This window comes from Capra hircus, chromosome 9 (genome assembly GCF_001704415.2).
Source record: "Capra hircus breed San Clemente chromosome 9, ASM170441v1, whole genome shotgun sequence".
NCBI classification, from domain to species: domain Eukaryota; kingdom Metazoa; phylum Chordata; class Mammalia; order Artiodactyla; family Bovidae; genus Capra; species Capra hircus.
In genome coordinates this window covers 62,850,040-62,867,504 of record NC_030816.1, presented here as the reverse complement: position 1 = coordinate 62,867,504, position 17,465 = coordinate 62,850,040, and the positions used below count along the sequence as shown (strand labels likewise).

Sequence of the window (17,465 nt, the reverse complement as noted above, 5' to 3'; positions counted from 1 at the left end):
CATATGTTAAAATTTCCCACAGTAAGTTTAAAAATATTATAAACGTTTCTTTAAAGGCATGATTCTAAAATATGGCTGATGATCAAAATCTCCTGAGGAACTTAAAAAAAAAAAAAAAGATTCCAGGAGCTGCACAGTTCTTCAGCATTGATATTCTATGGGCATACTTGTATTGGATGGAAGACTGGGCCATTTATAATCTCCCAGGACACTGGGGTCACCAGTCCTCACGGCCATCACAGCCGTAGGTCACGTCTTCTGAGATCTGACCCAGGAGTCTTACACTCCTTCCTCCCCTCTGATTTCTTTCCCTTTCTGTCTCTCTCTGCTCCTCTTTGCACTCTCTACACTTCAGTAAGGCTGAAGGCAGGAGCCTTCGTAGGAGCACAGGGACCTAGCATCTCATGGGAACAGGCTCTGGCAGGTCCTGCCCACCTCCCCTCTGGGTCTCAGTGTCTTCCCTGTTAAACCAGAGGCCTTACCCTTAAGAGCAGGTTCTCTTACTACCCATGGGTGAGAGATGTACCCCCTGACCAGTGCACATTAAAACAACTGTTTGGGAAGCATGGTCTTAATATGGGGGGCCCTTTCCTTTCATCATTCGTAAATAGAAAACATCCAAATTTGCTCTTAAATAATTTACTTTTTAATTTTGACTTTTGTGAAAAGTTACATTTAAATTTAGGAAGACTTGAAGAAAGCCAATAGAGGAGAGTCAACGGTTTTCTATTAGAGACAATTAAATGTGCAAATTTCAAATGTTTTGTATAATAAGCATAAATAATTCCATTTATTCACATTAAGAATGAAAATATTGATACACATAAAATATTAAAATAGAAACTTTAAAAGAACTAAATGAAAACACTGACGTTTATTTGAAATCTTTAGAAAGACATAAAGGGATATGCCAAGGGAAAAGGTGTATGGATTCTCAAGAGGAAAACACATCATGTCAGACCAGTAAAGGCTATGGAGCATTAGGTACAGATTGCCAAGATTTTCAGGTCATAAGTCCAGACCAACAACAAAAACTAGCAGCCTTTACTTCTGGGGACAATGTGCTTCCTTTTTTTTCTCCTAGCACAAGTATGACAGTAACACAAAACACATAGAGAAGCTGCAGGCCAAGGACAGAGAGAGGTTTCCTCATACTCATGGTTACAAGGTTGTGCTGTTCCAATGCTAAGCTGGCTGCGAGGTCACTGCCCTGCACCCCAGGACACAGCATTAACACAGCAAACAAACCCTTCGTCAAAGGCAACATCTTTCCCCGTGACCTTCCCTGATCTCATCTCTGCTCCTTCCCAATTGTCTCTCTGAGGAGGTAGGATACACAGAACCATTTATACACTGTGGAGAATAGTTTCTCACTGAAGGGCTGGGAAGTGGCTCTGGCCAAAAGTCTCACGAGAAAGCGTGAGATTTCAATGGATTTACTGTGGAAGAGACTGTTTCTTTCCTAGGGAAGGCAAGCAGAGTACATGGAGAAGGCCACCTCCCCCACCATGATCAGGAACTTGCCTGCTTCTGATAGTCAGTCTTATGTTATCTCAAGAGGACCCTACAGCATTTTCTGAAGACCAGAAGAAACATCTTCACTTAAATAACCTTAAAGTTTGTAATAAAATAAATAAAGTGATTTACATAGGAATTTCCATTTCACAGAGCAGCTGGTGGAGTTCATGCAAGCTATGTCTAGGAGAGGTGCCTGCTTCAACAACAACCAGAAAATAGGTTATTACTATTAGTCAGTCCTCTTACTTAAAACTTCTAGGGCAGCATCTCAACATGACCAAAAAAAAAAAAAAAATTTCCCTCATACAGAATATAAGGGGCCGTGATATATGTACACAATGTATGCACACCTCAGTTCGAGTTAACTTCAGAAGACAGCTGTAACCAAGAGTTACACATCTGCCCGCTAAGATGTTCTGAGTCTTGAAAGGTGCGTATTGCAAAGAGCAGCTGATTTGCTTTTCTTTATGAATGTGTTCAGCCTCAGCATCACAGTCTGTGGATGGTTCTGCTTCTGCCGTGTCCGTGGGAGAGGAGTGAGGCCGGTAGGGAGAAACCGAGACCGACTAACGCCCTGAGTCTGTCCGTGCTCCCTGAGCTTCCTGAGTTTCCAGCAGAGGGCCTGAGGGCCCTGAGGCCTCAGCTCCCGGTCTCCGAGAGACGCTGAGGGAGGGCAGGGGACTGGCTCTGGGTTTTCCAGTCCAGCTGGATCCTGCGTCTTTTCCCTTTTCTCTAAAGATGGTGGGGCAGTCCTGGCTTGGAGGTTCCCAGCCGTCTGCTCGGAAGGGGAGGAGGAGCAGCAGCTCCGGGCTGACCCCGTGCAACCCGTGGCCTGTCACACGCTTTGCTCAGATTCCTGGCCGGTGACCGAGCGCTTCTTTCGTCCCCCGCTTACAGACAGCCCAGGTCCATCCTGCAGGGTAGGGCCCTCGGGAGCGGCACTGGGGCGCCGAGAGAGAATGGCACTCCACGGGCTAAGGCTCTAGGCCTCTCCGGGCCTGGGGTTGGCCCCCTGGGTTGGGTTAGCCGTACATCTGCTTGAACTGAAAGCACTCATTGCAGTAGCCATTGCACTTGGTGTTGCCAAAGTGGTCGCAGGCGGGGGCCCGGCAGCGCTGCGTTGGGGGCTCCTCGGGGGTGTGCTCTGGCCGACGGGCGCTGGTGCCTGCTCGCTGGCCGAGGTGCTGGCACTCCATGCAGAGCTCCTGGCTGCAGCAGGCCAGCACATTCCGGCAGGTGGCCCGTGCACACTTGGACCTGGAGGCGCTCTGTGAGGCTCGGGGCAAGTCTCTGCGCTGGCTTGACCTCTGGGTGGAGAGAGCAGAGAGAACTGTCATCATGCGTTGCAGGGAGAACACGGTGCCCTGTTCATCTGACAGTATGAGTCCTACAAAGGGCCCGGTAAGGTGAGGGGCATTCGCCTGGGCAAGGGAACAGGTGGCAGCCTGTGGACTGGAGTCTCCAAGGACCGCTTTTCTCCATCCCATGAAATCAGACCTTGGCCCCACGGAGGCCCAGGGGAACCACCAGCCCTAACACAGAGGCTAGCTTCTGTCTGCGTGAATAGTAATTGCATGAATAGTAACTGCGTGAATACTAAGCTATCCTCACTCAGACAGATTCTCTACCATCCAACAAGCAACAGGCTTGCTTTCTTTTGGCCAGTAAGTGGAGGCACCTGGGGCGATCTGCTTCCTCCTTGGATCTCATGACAGAGGATTAGTTATTAGTTAAGGAAGCCTGCTGGCCACTAGGAGGTCTGTACTTCTCCTACAAATCCAAGAAGTCTCTGATCACCATCTGGCTTCTCAGAGGCTTTCATGGGTTTTATTCCATGGCTAGTTTCATTTGCTTCTTCAAATGAATTCAAAAGTAAACTTAGGCCATGAAAATCAATAGGAACTGCTGCATGTCCAAGCCTGGGGGCCAGGCTGACCTTTCCCCTGGTTTTTCCCTGGAACTCAGCAGGGAGAAAAGCCCGCTTATCACCCTGGGAAGGAGGCCAGGCCTGCAGGAGACGGGGAAGTCCCTCGAGAGGTCTCACCAGCTGCTCTTCAGTCCTTTTTGCTTCATGGAATCTCTGATTCTGAGCTTCAATGAAACACTTCTGACAGTATCCTTCAAACACGGTGCTACCAAGGGCACCACATTCCCTGCCGAGGCAGGGGACTGCGTTCTGGAACCTGGAGGCTGTGGGACTGGCTTTCCCGGAGGCAGCGACTAAATCTGCAAGAGAGTGGAGGCTCATCAGGAACACGTATGGGCCACCCAGCAGAAGGACAGTTTTCTGACACAGATTAGGCCGGCTGCACTCTAGGAGAGCAACCTTCCAGACACGCAGCAAACTAAACAACAAAAATAACACTGTAATTAAAACATCTTTGACTCTACAAGTCTCTCCCTTTGGAACATGCTGAACGGGTAGGTCACAGCCACAGAACAAGCAGAGACATTAAGTGCCCATCCTTCTTTCAGATTTGATATTTCTAAAACCACAAAGGCATTCTTATGTAGTCAGTGGAGACCGCCCTCTTTCCAGCTGTCTGTGCGTGTTAGTCGCTCAGTCATGTCTGACGCGTTGTGACCTCATGGACTGTAGCCCGCCAGGCTCCTCTGTCCATGGGATTCTCTAGGCAAGAATACTGAAGTGGGTTGTCATTTCCTTCTCCAGGGTATCTTCCTGACCCAGGGATTGAACCTGGGTCTCCTGCATTACAGGCAGACTCTTTACTCTCTGAGCGACCAGGGAAGCCCTAAAGTGTTAGTCGCTCAGTCATGTCAGGCTCTTTGTGACCCCATGGACTGTAGCCCACCAGGCTCCTCTGTCCGTGGAATTCTCCAGGCAAGAATACTGGAGTGGGCAGCTATTCCCTTCTCCAGGTGATCTTCCCAACCCAGGGATCAGACCCAGGTCTCCCACATTGAAGGAGGATTCTTTACCATTGGAGAAACCAGGGAAGCCCTCTTTTCAGTTACTGCTCTTCAGATTTTGAATTTTCTCTAGTTCACTTGAGTTTCAAAAGAAGTCTTGCTTGAACTCTACCTTACAAACACTGCATTGCATGACCTTATAAAACAAATTCTCTGAACTCTGCACAGAGCTCTGTGGGTCTTGGAACATGCTCTTTTGTGCTTTTACTTCCAAGCGTGCTGGAAGACTTACTGGGATTCTGCCCCCAGGCAAGCCACACTCTCCCCCATGGCCCAGAGGGGCTCCCTTCTTGAAGTTAAGGAGCATACAGCCTTCTCCTCGGGAGTTTTTCAACAGAGGAGAGGAAACCCATCATCACACTCACGTTTATTTTCTCTGTACTCGATGAAACACAGCGTGCAAAAGCCTTTGTTCTCTGGGGTCCCAAAGTACATGCAGCCCGCTTTCCTGCACTTGCTGGTCCCCATCCTGTCCCCTGGAGTCCTTGTGGCCGAGGAGTGGTGACCAGAGGGCGCCTCGGGCCCGGCTCTGCGGCAGGCGTGTGGGGACAGGCTCTGGGCCAGCTGTGAGGGGTCAGACTTGGAGCGCTGGTGGCAGGACAGGGAGCCACTGGAGCTGAGGTTCGGGGCAGCCTCGGCTGTAGTCCTTTTAAAGCAAGTACTGCAGATGCCATTAAACGTCCTGGTGACATCCTGGAGGCAGGCTCGGCACTTACTCGGGTCAGGAAGCCGCGTGGGGTCCGCAGGGTGGCCTGCTGGCAGCTGCCGGGCATTGTGGCATCGCTCACAGAAGCCGTTGTGCTGCACGTTGAGGGTAAAGGGGCAGCCGGGGCTCCTGCACTTCATGGCCGTGGTCTCGCTGAAGAGGAAGAGGCTGGGTGCCGTCGGAGGGGCTGAGTGGGGGCCTCCGGCAGGCTCCGCAGGACTCCAGACTTCCCCCCGGGAGGTCCCAAGCACCAGGCCGGGGAGCAGCTCGGGGCCCGGCTTGGAGGTGGGCTTTGGGACTTTCGTTTGGTTCTTTTGCCGCCTTTCTGAGCACTCGTGGCACAAAGGCTGGGTGTTCACAGACATGAAGAATGGGCAGTTGGGTGTCTCACATTTGATTTCCATGAGAGAAAGCTGGGGGATGGAAGGGTCCAGAGGATTCTGGGGGTGTGTGTCTCTCTGTCCCCGCTCATTGTTTTCCTGCCACTTCTTGTACTCGTGCTGGACAAGTTCAAAGTAATCATCTACCAGGTTTATTTCTTTGGGTAAGTTAGCTTCGTCCAACCTAAAGAACAAAAGGAAAAATATGAGACTTCACACACACACACACACACACACACACACAATTTTACATCATTGGCTCATAGAGCAAACTGAAAATATGGATTGTGGCAATAACTTTCTACCCACCCACTGAAATGCAGTCTGTGATAGTTTGCACTTCTAATGTAACACAGTCCAGTAATGCTGAGAAGACATCACTATTCTGAGAATCAGTCTCATTTAATTAATTTTGGTCCACCCCAAATTACAGATAATGCTAAAGAAAGGGGTTGCTTGGGGACTGCTTCTATACTTACTCTATTCCTCTTTGAAATAGTTACTTGTACTATCTAAATTCTCAGAGATTAAATTTCTACTGAAACATTATTCAGGGTATTCATTTGGGACAAGTCTACTTTCCAACGCAAACTATACGGGAAGGTTGCATTCCGTATTTTGCTGCTATTAATTTTAAATGTGCGTCTGGTGCCTATCAGCGTTAACTGCCATGAGCAGTAACTAAGAGGCGGACGCACCCACAGGCACTCCGTGCTGACTTCTGACTCACTGAAATTTGTTCATCTCCACGCTGAGAAATTGTTTAGCTTAGGCCTTCTCGGTGTTGCGCATTTCAAGTTCTAGGAAACAGGCATCTCTTTATCATCAAGCCAGTGTTTACAATCTTGATACCTATAAACCCGCACTCTGGGTCTCTCCTCCCTGATCCACGTGGCCAACTCATGTGGCTGCTACAGAAACACATTCTACAGCCCAGCCTGCATGTGATGTGTCTGCCTTACCCAGAAGCCAGGAGAATGAGGCTTTTGTTTCTAAGAATTTTCACTTGTTAGTCTAGCACTAGGGCAATTAAAAGAAAAAAAAGTATCCTTGATGTGAACGCACTTTTTGAAGCCACCATGCTGGCTTCCAAGCATCCAGATACACAGGACAAGCCTCTGGAAAAATTCCTTGTTTGCATTTGAAAACCAAAGTCACTGCCACTTAAGCTGATTGTCTCTGACACACACAAGCCCCTAAATTTGTTTCACGTTGGAGGAAACTGGCTTCAAATAACTTTACTATTGGTCTCTGAGGCAGAAGCAGCTTAAAGATGACACAGGAGAGAGCCAAAAACAAACTGCTTACTTTGCAGCATTAATTAAATGGGTGGTGCCATGGTCCCAGCCCTGAACGGGGATTTCTACCACCATCAAGTACTCTTTCAGGAGATTTTCCTTCATCTCGTTTTCAGGAACTGTCAAAAAGTGAACTTTTAAGTCTTCAAATCGTCCTCGCTCTCTGTTAACAAGTGGAACAGCTCGGATTTCTGAGGGAAAAAGAAATAGCACGTAAGCAAAATGATTCTACTAAACAAGATTTTGTGTGAGGTCATATATATATAAAATGACTGCATTTTGAAAATGCAGAAAGGATACAACTACAGAATGGAAAAGTATTATCTAGCCACAAAATCAAATGGGGAAACAAACTGTGCTAAACTCTAATATAAAATATACTGTTTCCAGGAAGTTCACAGAATATAAAGCAGCCTCCAAGCAGCGGGTCTTACTGGTTAAATTACTGCACTTCAGATTCAGACTGACCTGAGTTCAGATTCTGACTCTGCCACTATCCAGCTCTGTGACATTAGGGAAGTTACTTAACTTCTCTGAGCTTCAGGTGCCTCATCTGTACAGTAAGGCTATCAGTGCTTATAGCATCCACATGGATGCTGTGAAGATGAAATGAAATAAAATATTGTACCTAAAGCATTTATAAAGTACCCTATTAGTTCCACATTAAGCTAGTACAGTAATAGATAGCCTGCCAGACATTTACTTGCCCCAGGCCAGGCACTGTATTACGGGTTAATTAAGAAATGGTGGCAGTAATAGACATTATCTCCTATTTGCCACTAACATGCTCAAAGTCGGTCCCAAACGACACACAAAACAAGAGGGGATGGGGGGGCATTATGATTAGTGTGACTGCATTATTGTTGCTAATCAAACAAATGACAGAATACTATATTTAAATAAAACTAATATACTTAAATGAGGCTTTCAAAAAGGAGCCAAAGAGCAAACCCTGACGTTCAGTAAGAACAGGGTGTAGCAGGATTCAGAAGCAGTTACAAATGTGAATAGATGCTTGGTTTTCTCACCAGGTCCACTGTCCTTCATGGTCACCAGGGGTACAAAGTGTTGGCTGTCATAGCCGAGCACAATGGGGTATCTGTAGCATTCCTGGGCAGGCCAGTGAAGAGGCAGGTAAATCCCACCCACCTTCAGAGGAGCAAAATTGGAACCTGATTCCAAACTTCTCAGCATTTTGTCTGTTTAAGGAAAGAGAAAGAAAAGATAAGGCCCTCTGAGACTTTCATGGGAGTCCATTTAGCTATGGGTGCTTGGAACTTGGGTCACGCTAAGAGGTAAGGGATTAAAGCTGAAAGGCACCTAAATACAGAGAAGCCATCAGCAGGCATCTCACCTGAAATGACAATGATTGGCCTTCTGAGGATGTTGCAAAGGACAAATATGTGTATTTCTTCCAGTGAATGATACTGCAGTCCACCTCGGGCTGCAGGTGTGTCTGCGGATGCCATCTTGACGAGGTTGTCCCATTCATCGGTCCAATTCTAAGGGGAGAGGAAAGAAACTATTGAATGCATTCTGCATTAAAAAACAACTTTGGCTCCACTCTATAATTATTCACTGGTATCACTGAGCTTACTTTTACCCTTTCTTAGGATCATCACTCAAATGATCACCCATTTTCCCCCCAATTCTGGTTTTCTTCCTTTACTTTTTCCCATTACAAGGCAAACTCAGAAGCAGAGGAGCAGGGGGACAGCACCTGCTTTCAGAAAAATCCCTGCTGAAACACCACGCCGAGCTCCTTGTGCACAGAGTCCCAGCCTTGTGACCGAAGATGGGGAGGTGCCCTCTGAATCTGACTGATGGGCTCAGTAAAGCAAGCAAGGGTCATCAAACTCCCCAAACAGCCAAAATGCCACAGGGAAACCCGTGATCAGAAAGATCATTCTAGAATGACTCTCCAGCTGGGAAGATGCTGCCTGGGAGCCTCCCAGCAGTGACAAGGGCCTTGGGTTCATCCCATGGGAGGTTTCTGGTGTTTTCCATTGACTCTGCTTAGCCAAGTTCACGTGACCCAGCAAACCATATGCTCCCTGACAGCAGGGACTGGCCAGAGATGCAGTTTTCCCACCATGGAGCTCTGTCAATAAATGCTTGAGGAGGAACCCCAACATACCCGGGTGTCGTAGCAAAGCCCAGTTTCCACGAATTCCTGAGACTTAAGAGACTCCAGCTGCCAGCGGAATTTAAAGTTGCGCGTGTCCGTCTCCTTGAGGGTGCTGAAGAGCACCTTCCTCAGGACCAAGTCTGTGTCCTGAACACCCCACATGTACTGAGAAGCCGCGTGCATGAGGCAGTTTCCGTCACCTGAGGACAGAAGGGAAGCAAATTCTAGCAATCCGCATCTAAGGCCTAGCAGAGGTTTCCAGAATAAACCAGCCTCTCTGCTACCGTAAGTGGGGACCCAGTAGTGCTTGCGAGAAATGCCAATGGTTTAGTTTCTTTCTTTTTTTTAATTTAAATTTATTTATTTTAATTGGAGGCTAATTACTTTACAATATTGAATTGGTTTTGCCATACATCAACATGAATCCGCCATGGGTATACAGGTGTTCCCAATCCTGAATCCTCTTCCCACCTCCCTGTCAAAGGACCAGCTGGTAACATTTCACTAGGTGATGACAGCTTTAAGGGAAAAATAAAAAATCTTTCTTGTAACTCTTCTGTTTAATGAATGCTACTAACAAAGCCCAAGGAACCAAGGACTGAGAGTCTGGAGACCTTGACTCCAGTCTGGTTCTGCCCTCGGTGGGGAATTTTTTAACCTCTGAGTATTTTTCCTCTTTGTGAGATGAGGGTATTGGGTTATGATCTCTGAAGTCCCTTCCTTTCTAACAAGCCTTGATCTTCTGGCTCAGATGCTGGTCCTATTGCTCTCTGACCCTGAGAGAGAACACCCAGAGCAACATGCTCAAACCAGGAAGCTGGTCTGGCTCCGCTTACTAGACAGGGACCGTCTGGCCATGACTCAGGGGTAAATGACTTGACCAGCCCACCACAGCAAGCAGGGCCTGAGAGTTTCCTCTCCTGATTTATAAAATGGGATTGAGACAGAATTACCTACTAGCCTGCTCACCCCCACCTCCCATAAATGCCTTGTGTGAACCCGCCTGTTAGCAATTAGAGTCCCTTTTCAGAGTTAAAGAGTGTCTAGATGTCTACATTTGAAAATTGATTCAGTGTTTACGGCTGGCACTTTAAGAACTCTGAGCCTTTTGAGAAAAAGACAGGTCTAATTTTAATCTGTCACTTTGTTACTTTTATAGGTTAAAAATCCACAACTCATGAAATGGCATTTTTTTTTTTGGCCTCCAAAGAATAAATGTTTCGGAGAAATGTTTAATATTAAAAAAGTTAACTCCTTAGGCTCTTCTGGGAAGTGCATAATTGTTTTTATAAAGAAACGTTCAATTATTTCCTTACATTGCTGTATGGGGCAATGAAGCTATTTGAAATTTTATCATGTCCTAATTATAGTCAACTGTAAACAACAACAACAACACCCTCAAACATATCCATAGCCAATATCCTTTCAGTTTACATAGTCAGAAAAACTAGCTAAATAAACATTCAAACAAATGAACCAAAAAGATCGCTCAAGCCTTGTGTCTTGGCAGAAGTGTGGCAACAATTGCAAGCTGTTGAAATTTCCCCTTTGCAAAATCTAGAGCAAAGATAAGGCTTTTTTTCTTCTTCTTGTGCTTACTTTCAGTTCTTTATTGAGATGCACCAGCATAAAATTCCCTAAGTAACATCTGGAATTCCCCAGTGCTAAATTATTTGACTAGCAATTGAGCAACAGCTATTGTACTTTTTGTTCTGGTGTGCAGACATTTAAAATGCGAAGTGCACCCTGGACTTTCCAAGTGGGTGTGGTCAGGGTGAGCTGGAATAGGGCTACTCATTATACAAGTGAAATCGCTGCAGCCAATAGACGCTGGAATTTTTCAAATGAAGTTTCAATTTTATGCCACCTACTCCCTTCCTCATTCACCGCAGTCTCATATCCTCAAATGCAAACTTGTGAATCACCCCCTCCCCAAATAGACCATTGACTTTGAAGAGCCTTCCTATAGGGGGAAGACTTAAAAAAAAAAAAAATGGTGCTAATAAAAATTAGAAAGGAAAAGTCGTTTGTTTTCCTCTTCCCCTAAATATCTTCTCTTTCTTTTCCAGATTTTTAAGGAATTTTCTTGTAAGCGGTGAAATAAAAGGACTCTGAGCCTAAAAACTCCCGTCTCTCAGAAAATGATATCAAAATGCACTCGCTTTGTAGTTTTATTTGTAGCGTGAATCCTTGACTTAAATGCATATCTTTGCAAGACAAGTATTTACGTTTTATATTCTATTTTTTTCCTTAAGGAACTAGAGCAAGTTGAACCTAAAATCCCAGTTCAGTTCATATAAAATGGTTTTTTTCTTATTACCACATTTCTAATTTGGCAGAATCTCTTCTTTTCAACTCTCCCAAGTTGACTCCACCTCTTTTTGTAACAAAATGGGAGAGTTAAAACCACAAACTGTCAGGAATATAAACCCCTTGATGATGACTTAACATAATTACCTACTTCTAAGCATCTCTTGATTTAATGCCAAAACCAGTGTAAACACTAGGAAGCCTCCGTTTTCTTTCTATGTTTCTAAGAATCTATGCTTCAAAAATAAAAGCACGATGTTGAGGTGATGCACTTAACCCCCAAAACCCAAGCAAAAAGTCATGTCCCTCAATCGTGCCAAGTTACCCAAGTCAAAAACAGCCAAAGTGAATGTACCAATTCATTTAACATACTTATCATCTGGTCTCACTGTAAATGAAGATGTATTATTTTGCCCTTAGATGTATATCAATCAAAATAATTGGGATGGTTTAGGATTGTCACTGATCTAAGGACAGGAGTTTCCTGCTTTTACCTAGACAATAAGCAGTCTACTGCTTCTTGCAATAATTAACTACATTTATAAAGTAGAATTTTGTTTCTACATTTAACACTAGGCTTGAATGTTTCTGTGATGTGCATACTCTTGCTCAAAGGAAATAATTAAAAAAAAAAAAACAAACAGTGAAGTTTAGAACAGGAAACAGCCATTGGGCAGACAGTCACAGATAGCAAGAAATGCAGTACAGTACTAGGAATCCCTAAAAAGAATGAAATAGAGGACTAAAACCTGCACTAAGAACTCAGGTTTATCTGTCTAGTTAGTATCTTGGGACTGCAGGCAACAGAACCTAGGTAAGGGAGGAGCTGACAACAGCCAGTGGTTAACCCATAAAATGCCATTGATTCAAGAAGTGTAAGGCCATCATCACGAGCATTTTCTAATGACAGTGGAAAACACTATTGATTTTCACACCATGCTTTTCTTCTGAACTTTTTAAACCCTTTTGATATTTCCATTACTCGTGAGGGAAGGGTATTTCACAGATGATTAAACAGTCACAAGAATTAGATACAGAAGTCATACCTACATACCCTACACATACACCTCACACACAGTGTCCAGAAATGCATTCTCCAAGGTTCAGTGTGCTCTGCTCTCTAACATGCACTAGAAATCACCCTTAATTCAAATACTCACAAAGCAAGCTTGCTTTCGTCACATGCCCCTCAGAGTGTCTCTATACTACGGTACCTATAGCCTTAAGAGATTTGATTTGGGCCCGGTGCCTTTTAATAAATAGGGACACAGCATGGTAGGAGCCACCTCAACGCCTAGACAAAAGCACATCTTACCATTTGTTTTCAGGGCCACAAGCCTCCTGACTTCTCGACACCAGTTGAGCTTCTTCTGGCTTTCCAGGGAAGCCTGGATGTTTCTGTCAATGAGAGCATTGTGGATGATCTCCCGAAACTGTGGACAAAACTGGCAAGTTCTGAACATTTCCAGAGTGTATCGGTGCATGGATTTAAAATGGTGAATGATTCCATTGGTAGGTTTAAAAATATCTGCTGGCGTTCTCTCTCGTATCTTCACAGCTTTCCGCATATTGCTCAAATACAAGGCCAGAGGAAGGAGTTGCTCAGCCATGGTGCTCTCCGATACCTGAAGAGGAGGGAAAGAAAACCCCACGCTGTTAGTCTGACTTTGATATGACTCCTATATACCTGCCTGCAGGAAACCCCACCGTCTGATCTTGTCATTACCCTGAGCAGCAGGCAAAAGATCTTAGTCACCTCTACTCCCAGGATACTAGCTGGCCCCAAAGATGAACTCACACTGGACAGTTTTAAGTTACATCATTTTTAAAGATTAGTCTAAACAAGAGAAGGAGTGGGCAATGAGGAGGAGGGGAATAACCCGTGTTTTCAGTAACGTTTGTCAGGGAGCCAAGCTTATCTGTCAGCAACAGGTATGGTGCCTTCTAACCGACTGAAACTCCCATCTCATCCTGATGCTGTTCTGGGGGCAAACACTGGATTTGAGGTGCCCTGAATGCTGGTTATAGGCACAATGTAGCCCTGACAAGTCAGCTCCTCTTCTAAGAGCACCACCAAGCAACCCTTCTTTTTAGTCCATGTCTTGATTTACCTCTTTCAACCACTCCCTCCCTATACTGGAAAGACAACAAATATTTTGTGAGAAATCCTGCAATTTTATGCTGCTATGTAGGCTGTCGATTGGAGTTTTCTCTATAGTCCCCAAAAGGAACATTTATAAAGCATTTACTTATAAAATGCTATTTGTATATTTACATAGAGAGTTAAACTGAATGTTTTATAACCAACAAAAAAGTCTACTCCCAGCAAGATGCTTTCCAATTTTAAGAGCAAACAGCAGTCTTTCAGAACCTCTTCACTGAACTTTACAACATCAGAAGAAGAATTAGAATAATAACAATACTAGAATAATAAATCCTATACTTCCAAGGGCAGATAGTAAAAGCATAGAATAATTCTATGCAATGATGGAATTAACTGTACTACTTAAACTCAACAGCCAACCCAATTTTATCACCATCTTCCAGCTACCAATACTCAGATTGATTTCTCACCCTGTCTTCATCCTGAAATCTTCAAGCACAATCAACCAGTGGAAAGAAATAAAAGTTTGGAAGCAGACAAGGAAAGAAGTTGCAGCCAGAGGGGGCCACTCGGAACAAATGAAAGAGGAGGGGGATAACCCCAGCATCTCCAATCCACGACAATAGCATAGGAAGATGTGAATCGATTTAACGTGGGACTTTACAGCTCATCTCTTTGTGGAGAGCCAGCTGACATTCACTGACCCTGAGCAGAGTGCCCTGCCATCCATCCAAATTTCCAAGATGAGGACAAAGACAGTTTCAGAGCACGAACTGAGCCTCTAGGAAGTTTCACTGTGATCGTTAATCCCAGTCCTTTAGCATACTGTTTTCAAGGGCAAGACTCTAGATGACAAAGAAGTTAAACCAAGTTAAGAGGGAGAAGAAACCTATGTTACAAGAAAGCCTGTCTGGGGTAGGTCTCAGCTTTCTTAAAGACATTAATAAAATGGTCTAAATTCTCATGGCCCACTCCAGGGAGACAGGCGGACTAGATGACTCCAAGGTTCCTTCTGAGGAGTCTTCTGGTGGTAGATTTAGATCAGGTTTCCGAATCTGCTAGCTAGATGATGCCTGGAAGAAGTCATTCTCTGGGTCAAATGGTAATCTCTCCTTTTTGACGTCAGACATTCCTTGCAGGTGGAATTGGGCAAAAGCATGGCAAGGCCACAGACACAACTAAGGGACAAAAACATCACACATGCTCCCCCTTGGTGGCATGGCAAAAGCCTCTTTCATGATGTCATTCATTTGTCCACCCATCACTCAGTAAGCATGGCCTGACCACATACTTCTACTGCCTGACCATCAGCTTGGTGCTGAGGCAAAAGATCAAAGATAACATTATTCCCCAGCATGAAGTCACATGACTATCATAGTCTCCAGCTACAGCACCTGCAGTACTGGTCCTGCTCAGGTAGCTCCCACACCATCCAAGGGCAGGGCTTTGCCTAAAAAAGTCCTGTCTTCCAAATCCACCTCCTTGTTAATCTCACAACACCACACCTGTGGCTGCAGTGCCTGCTGCTCTCACATGGAGACAGGCAAGATGATCCGAAACAAACTAGGTGTAGCCTCTTTTTGCTTTTCTGACTCTTCTGTTATTCTCTTCTGCACCTAAGATCTTTCAAACAGTGAGCGCTAGAACCACAGGCAAGACATGCAAATGTCAATATCTGACAGCCCAGTGTCACCTCATTCATTGGTGTAGCCTTGAATGGCCTGCAGCATTGCCTCCTTAAAAGAAATCAATGCCCATTGCCTAAGTGTCCAGGACTTAGACTTCTCCACACTTGAGATTAAAGAATAATCTGACTTGTGATAAAGAATTTCTGAGCTATGAATGTAATGTCCTTATTCGCAAAGACAATATCACCTATAACATTTCTTTCATGTTTCTGATACCTCATTGGCCTACCAACAGATATTAAATTTTCAGAAAGTACTACTTCAAAAAGTCAAAAATTGCACAAAGAATTGAAAACAACAAAATAAAGCAGCACCTTAGGACACAAGAATGAAGCAGTAACTGGCTGCTTAATAATCTGGGACATTGGGGCTCTGGTCCAGAGGACTCAAACACTGGTTCTCCCAAAAGGCTGCTCTGAGAGAGTTGACCAGCGTGGCTTTCCGAGGAAAGATCAGAGGCAGGGAGAACTGAAAACAAAGCGGTCTCAACAAGAGTTGCGCTCCTTCCTTACTTAATACCGCGGCTTTCCTGAAAGGCCAGGTGGCAGGATGTGGGACGACCCCGGCTGACAAAGACAGTCTGACTTGGGGGTAGGGGCTTGCAGATGCTCTAAACTGGAGTCACCCCCCAAGGCAGGCGGACGACCTCCTGCTCCATGCATACTTCTCTGACACTGCTGCCCTCTGAGTGTCTGCAAGCCCTCCCGGAAAGGAGAGCTGACCGGGCCCCCCGCCCCCTAGGTTTTGCTGCCGCTGCGACATCCCACCCCTCTGGACCGGTGCTGCACAGTCTGGAAAGAGGCCAGGCGGTTCTGCAAGGTCTACGTGGCCGTAAGCATGCAGAGCTCGACTCCAAAAGGGACAAGCCGAAGAGCAAAGCACCGATGACCACCCGGACCAAGCGGCTCCGGGGGGCGACTCTCCCCCAAGCAACTGCCGTTCAAGTTCTCTGCATGAGCTGCAAGGAACAGTTGGCTGGATCCTAGAATACAGGCTGTCACCCGAACATCTGGCGGCCACCTGCACTCTCAGCAGCTCAGAACCTACAGGGGTCACAAACGGCCAACAAACTTCCCTCTGGGACAGCGGCAAAACCAGGCCAAGTCGACGGGGCCAGCGCGCGGGTCGCTGCCAAATTCGCACCCGCAGCCCTTGTCCCGGGAGAGCCCGTGGCAGAAGGCACAGGGACGCGGGGTTACCTCTTCGGGCCGCGCGATCCTCTTCAGAAATCCCAAGTCCGGGTCAGGACAAGCGTGCACCGCAGACTGGGGTCGCAATTCGGGTCGGGGCCGGGTGGAGGCGGCTCCCCATGGACGCCTGGTTCGGTCTAGTTCTCCGGCGGGCCGGCCGGGGGCTGTAGATCTCCTTTGCTGCTGCCACCTCAGTCTTCCCGGCGGCTGCTCTCGCCGCTCCGCCCCCAAGGCCTCCTAGCTTGTCGCACTTGGCCGCCGCGAAGGCTGCCGACTGCCAGTTCTCTTTTTTCCCTTTCTGTTTTACCGCCCGCGGACAGAGGGGATTTCCACCCAGGGACTTTCCAGTCACGTGACACGAGCCCCAGACTCCCGCAGCCCTGATATCGCCGCTAGGGGGCGCAGGAGGCGCAGCAGGAGCGGGAAGCCAGATGCACTCCGCCCCGCCCCGACCCCGCCCCGCCGCCCCGCCCCGCCGCGCTGCCAGAGAAACTCCTGCGCCCCGCCCCGGGGTGTCCCCGCGTGAGTCAACTGGGCATTTCGGAAGCTGGACTGAACGTCACATCCATGTGGAAATCGCAGTGATGGGAACTGGAAATGAAATAGGTTCTTTTTCTCAGCCGTTTTTCTGCAGAAAATCATCAACTGTGGAGAACAAGAAGGGAAATCATAAAGAAAGAAAACCCTAAAAACCACCCTAGCGCCCGGGGACCACAGACCTCTGCTGGGTTTGCACTGCTTGGGCTGCACACGTGATGAGCCCGTAGGGGAGCATCCAACTCTGGGCCCCTGGGGGGATTTCGAGAAAAAGATGCAGTCACAGCTCTTGGTCCTCACCCGCTGCATTCCTGCCATCCCTGGACCCCAGGCTGGTGGGAGGCTACCTGGAGGTGACGTCAGACCTCAAGGCCCTGAAATTCACAGGGGCAAAACCAGACTTAGATAAAATTAGGAATCAAAACCGCTACCAACTCCCTCCGTCACTTGATTGATTTCCCGTCTCCATTTCTGCGTATCAGGGGTCCGGGTGGCATCACATTCAGGTATCATACCAATTTACAAATCACTTCTTGTTCCTTGCTGTCCTTGCCACATTCCCCTAAGCTGTTATTCGGAGTCCTTTTAGGGGATCTTGATAATAGTTCTCCTCAAGATGTCAATGGCTGATAATACTTATTACTATTACTCTTGATTGGTGTTGTTTTAATCCCT

The 17,465-nt window shown here is 46.6% G+C and overlaps 1 protein-coding gene across 1 annotated transcript; it reads right to left on the bottom strand.

Annotated features, from left to right (window-relative positions):
* TNFAIP3 (TNF alpha induced protein 3) lies at positions 760 to 16,571 on the bottom strand. Its single transcript, XM_005684808.3, has 9 exons — positions 16,263 to 16,571; positions 12,587 to 12,896; positions 8,971 to 9,161; positions 8,188 to 8,335; positions 7,862 to 8,032; positions 6,844 to 7,024; positions 4,815 to 5,719; positions 3,563 to 3,744; positions 760 to 2,825 (listed from the first exon to the last, which is right to left on the bottom strand). The coding sequence occupies exons 2-9, from the start codon at positions 12,879 to 12,881 to the stop codon at positions 2,541 to 2,543; spliced, it is 2,358 nt and encodes a 785-aa protein (XP_005684865.2). The 5' UTR covers positions 12,882 to 12,896; positions 16,263 to 16,571; the 3' UTR covers positions 760 to 2,540.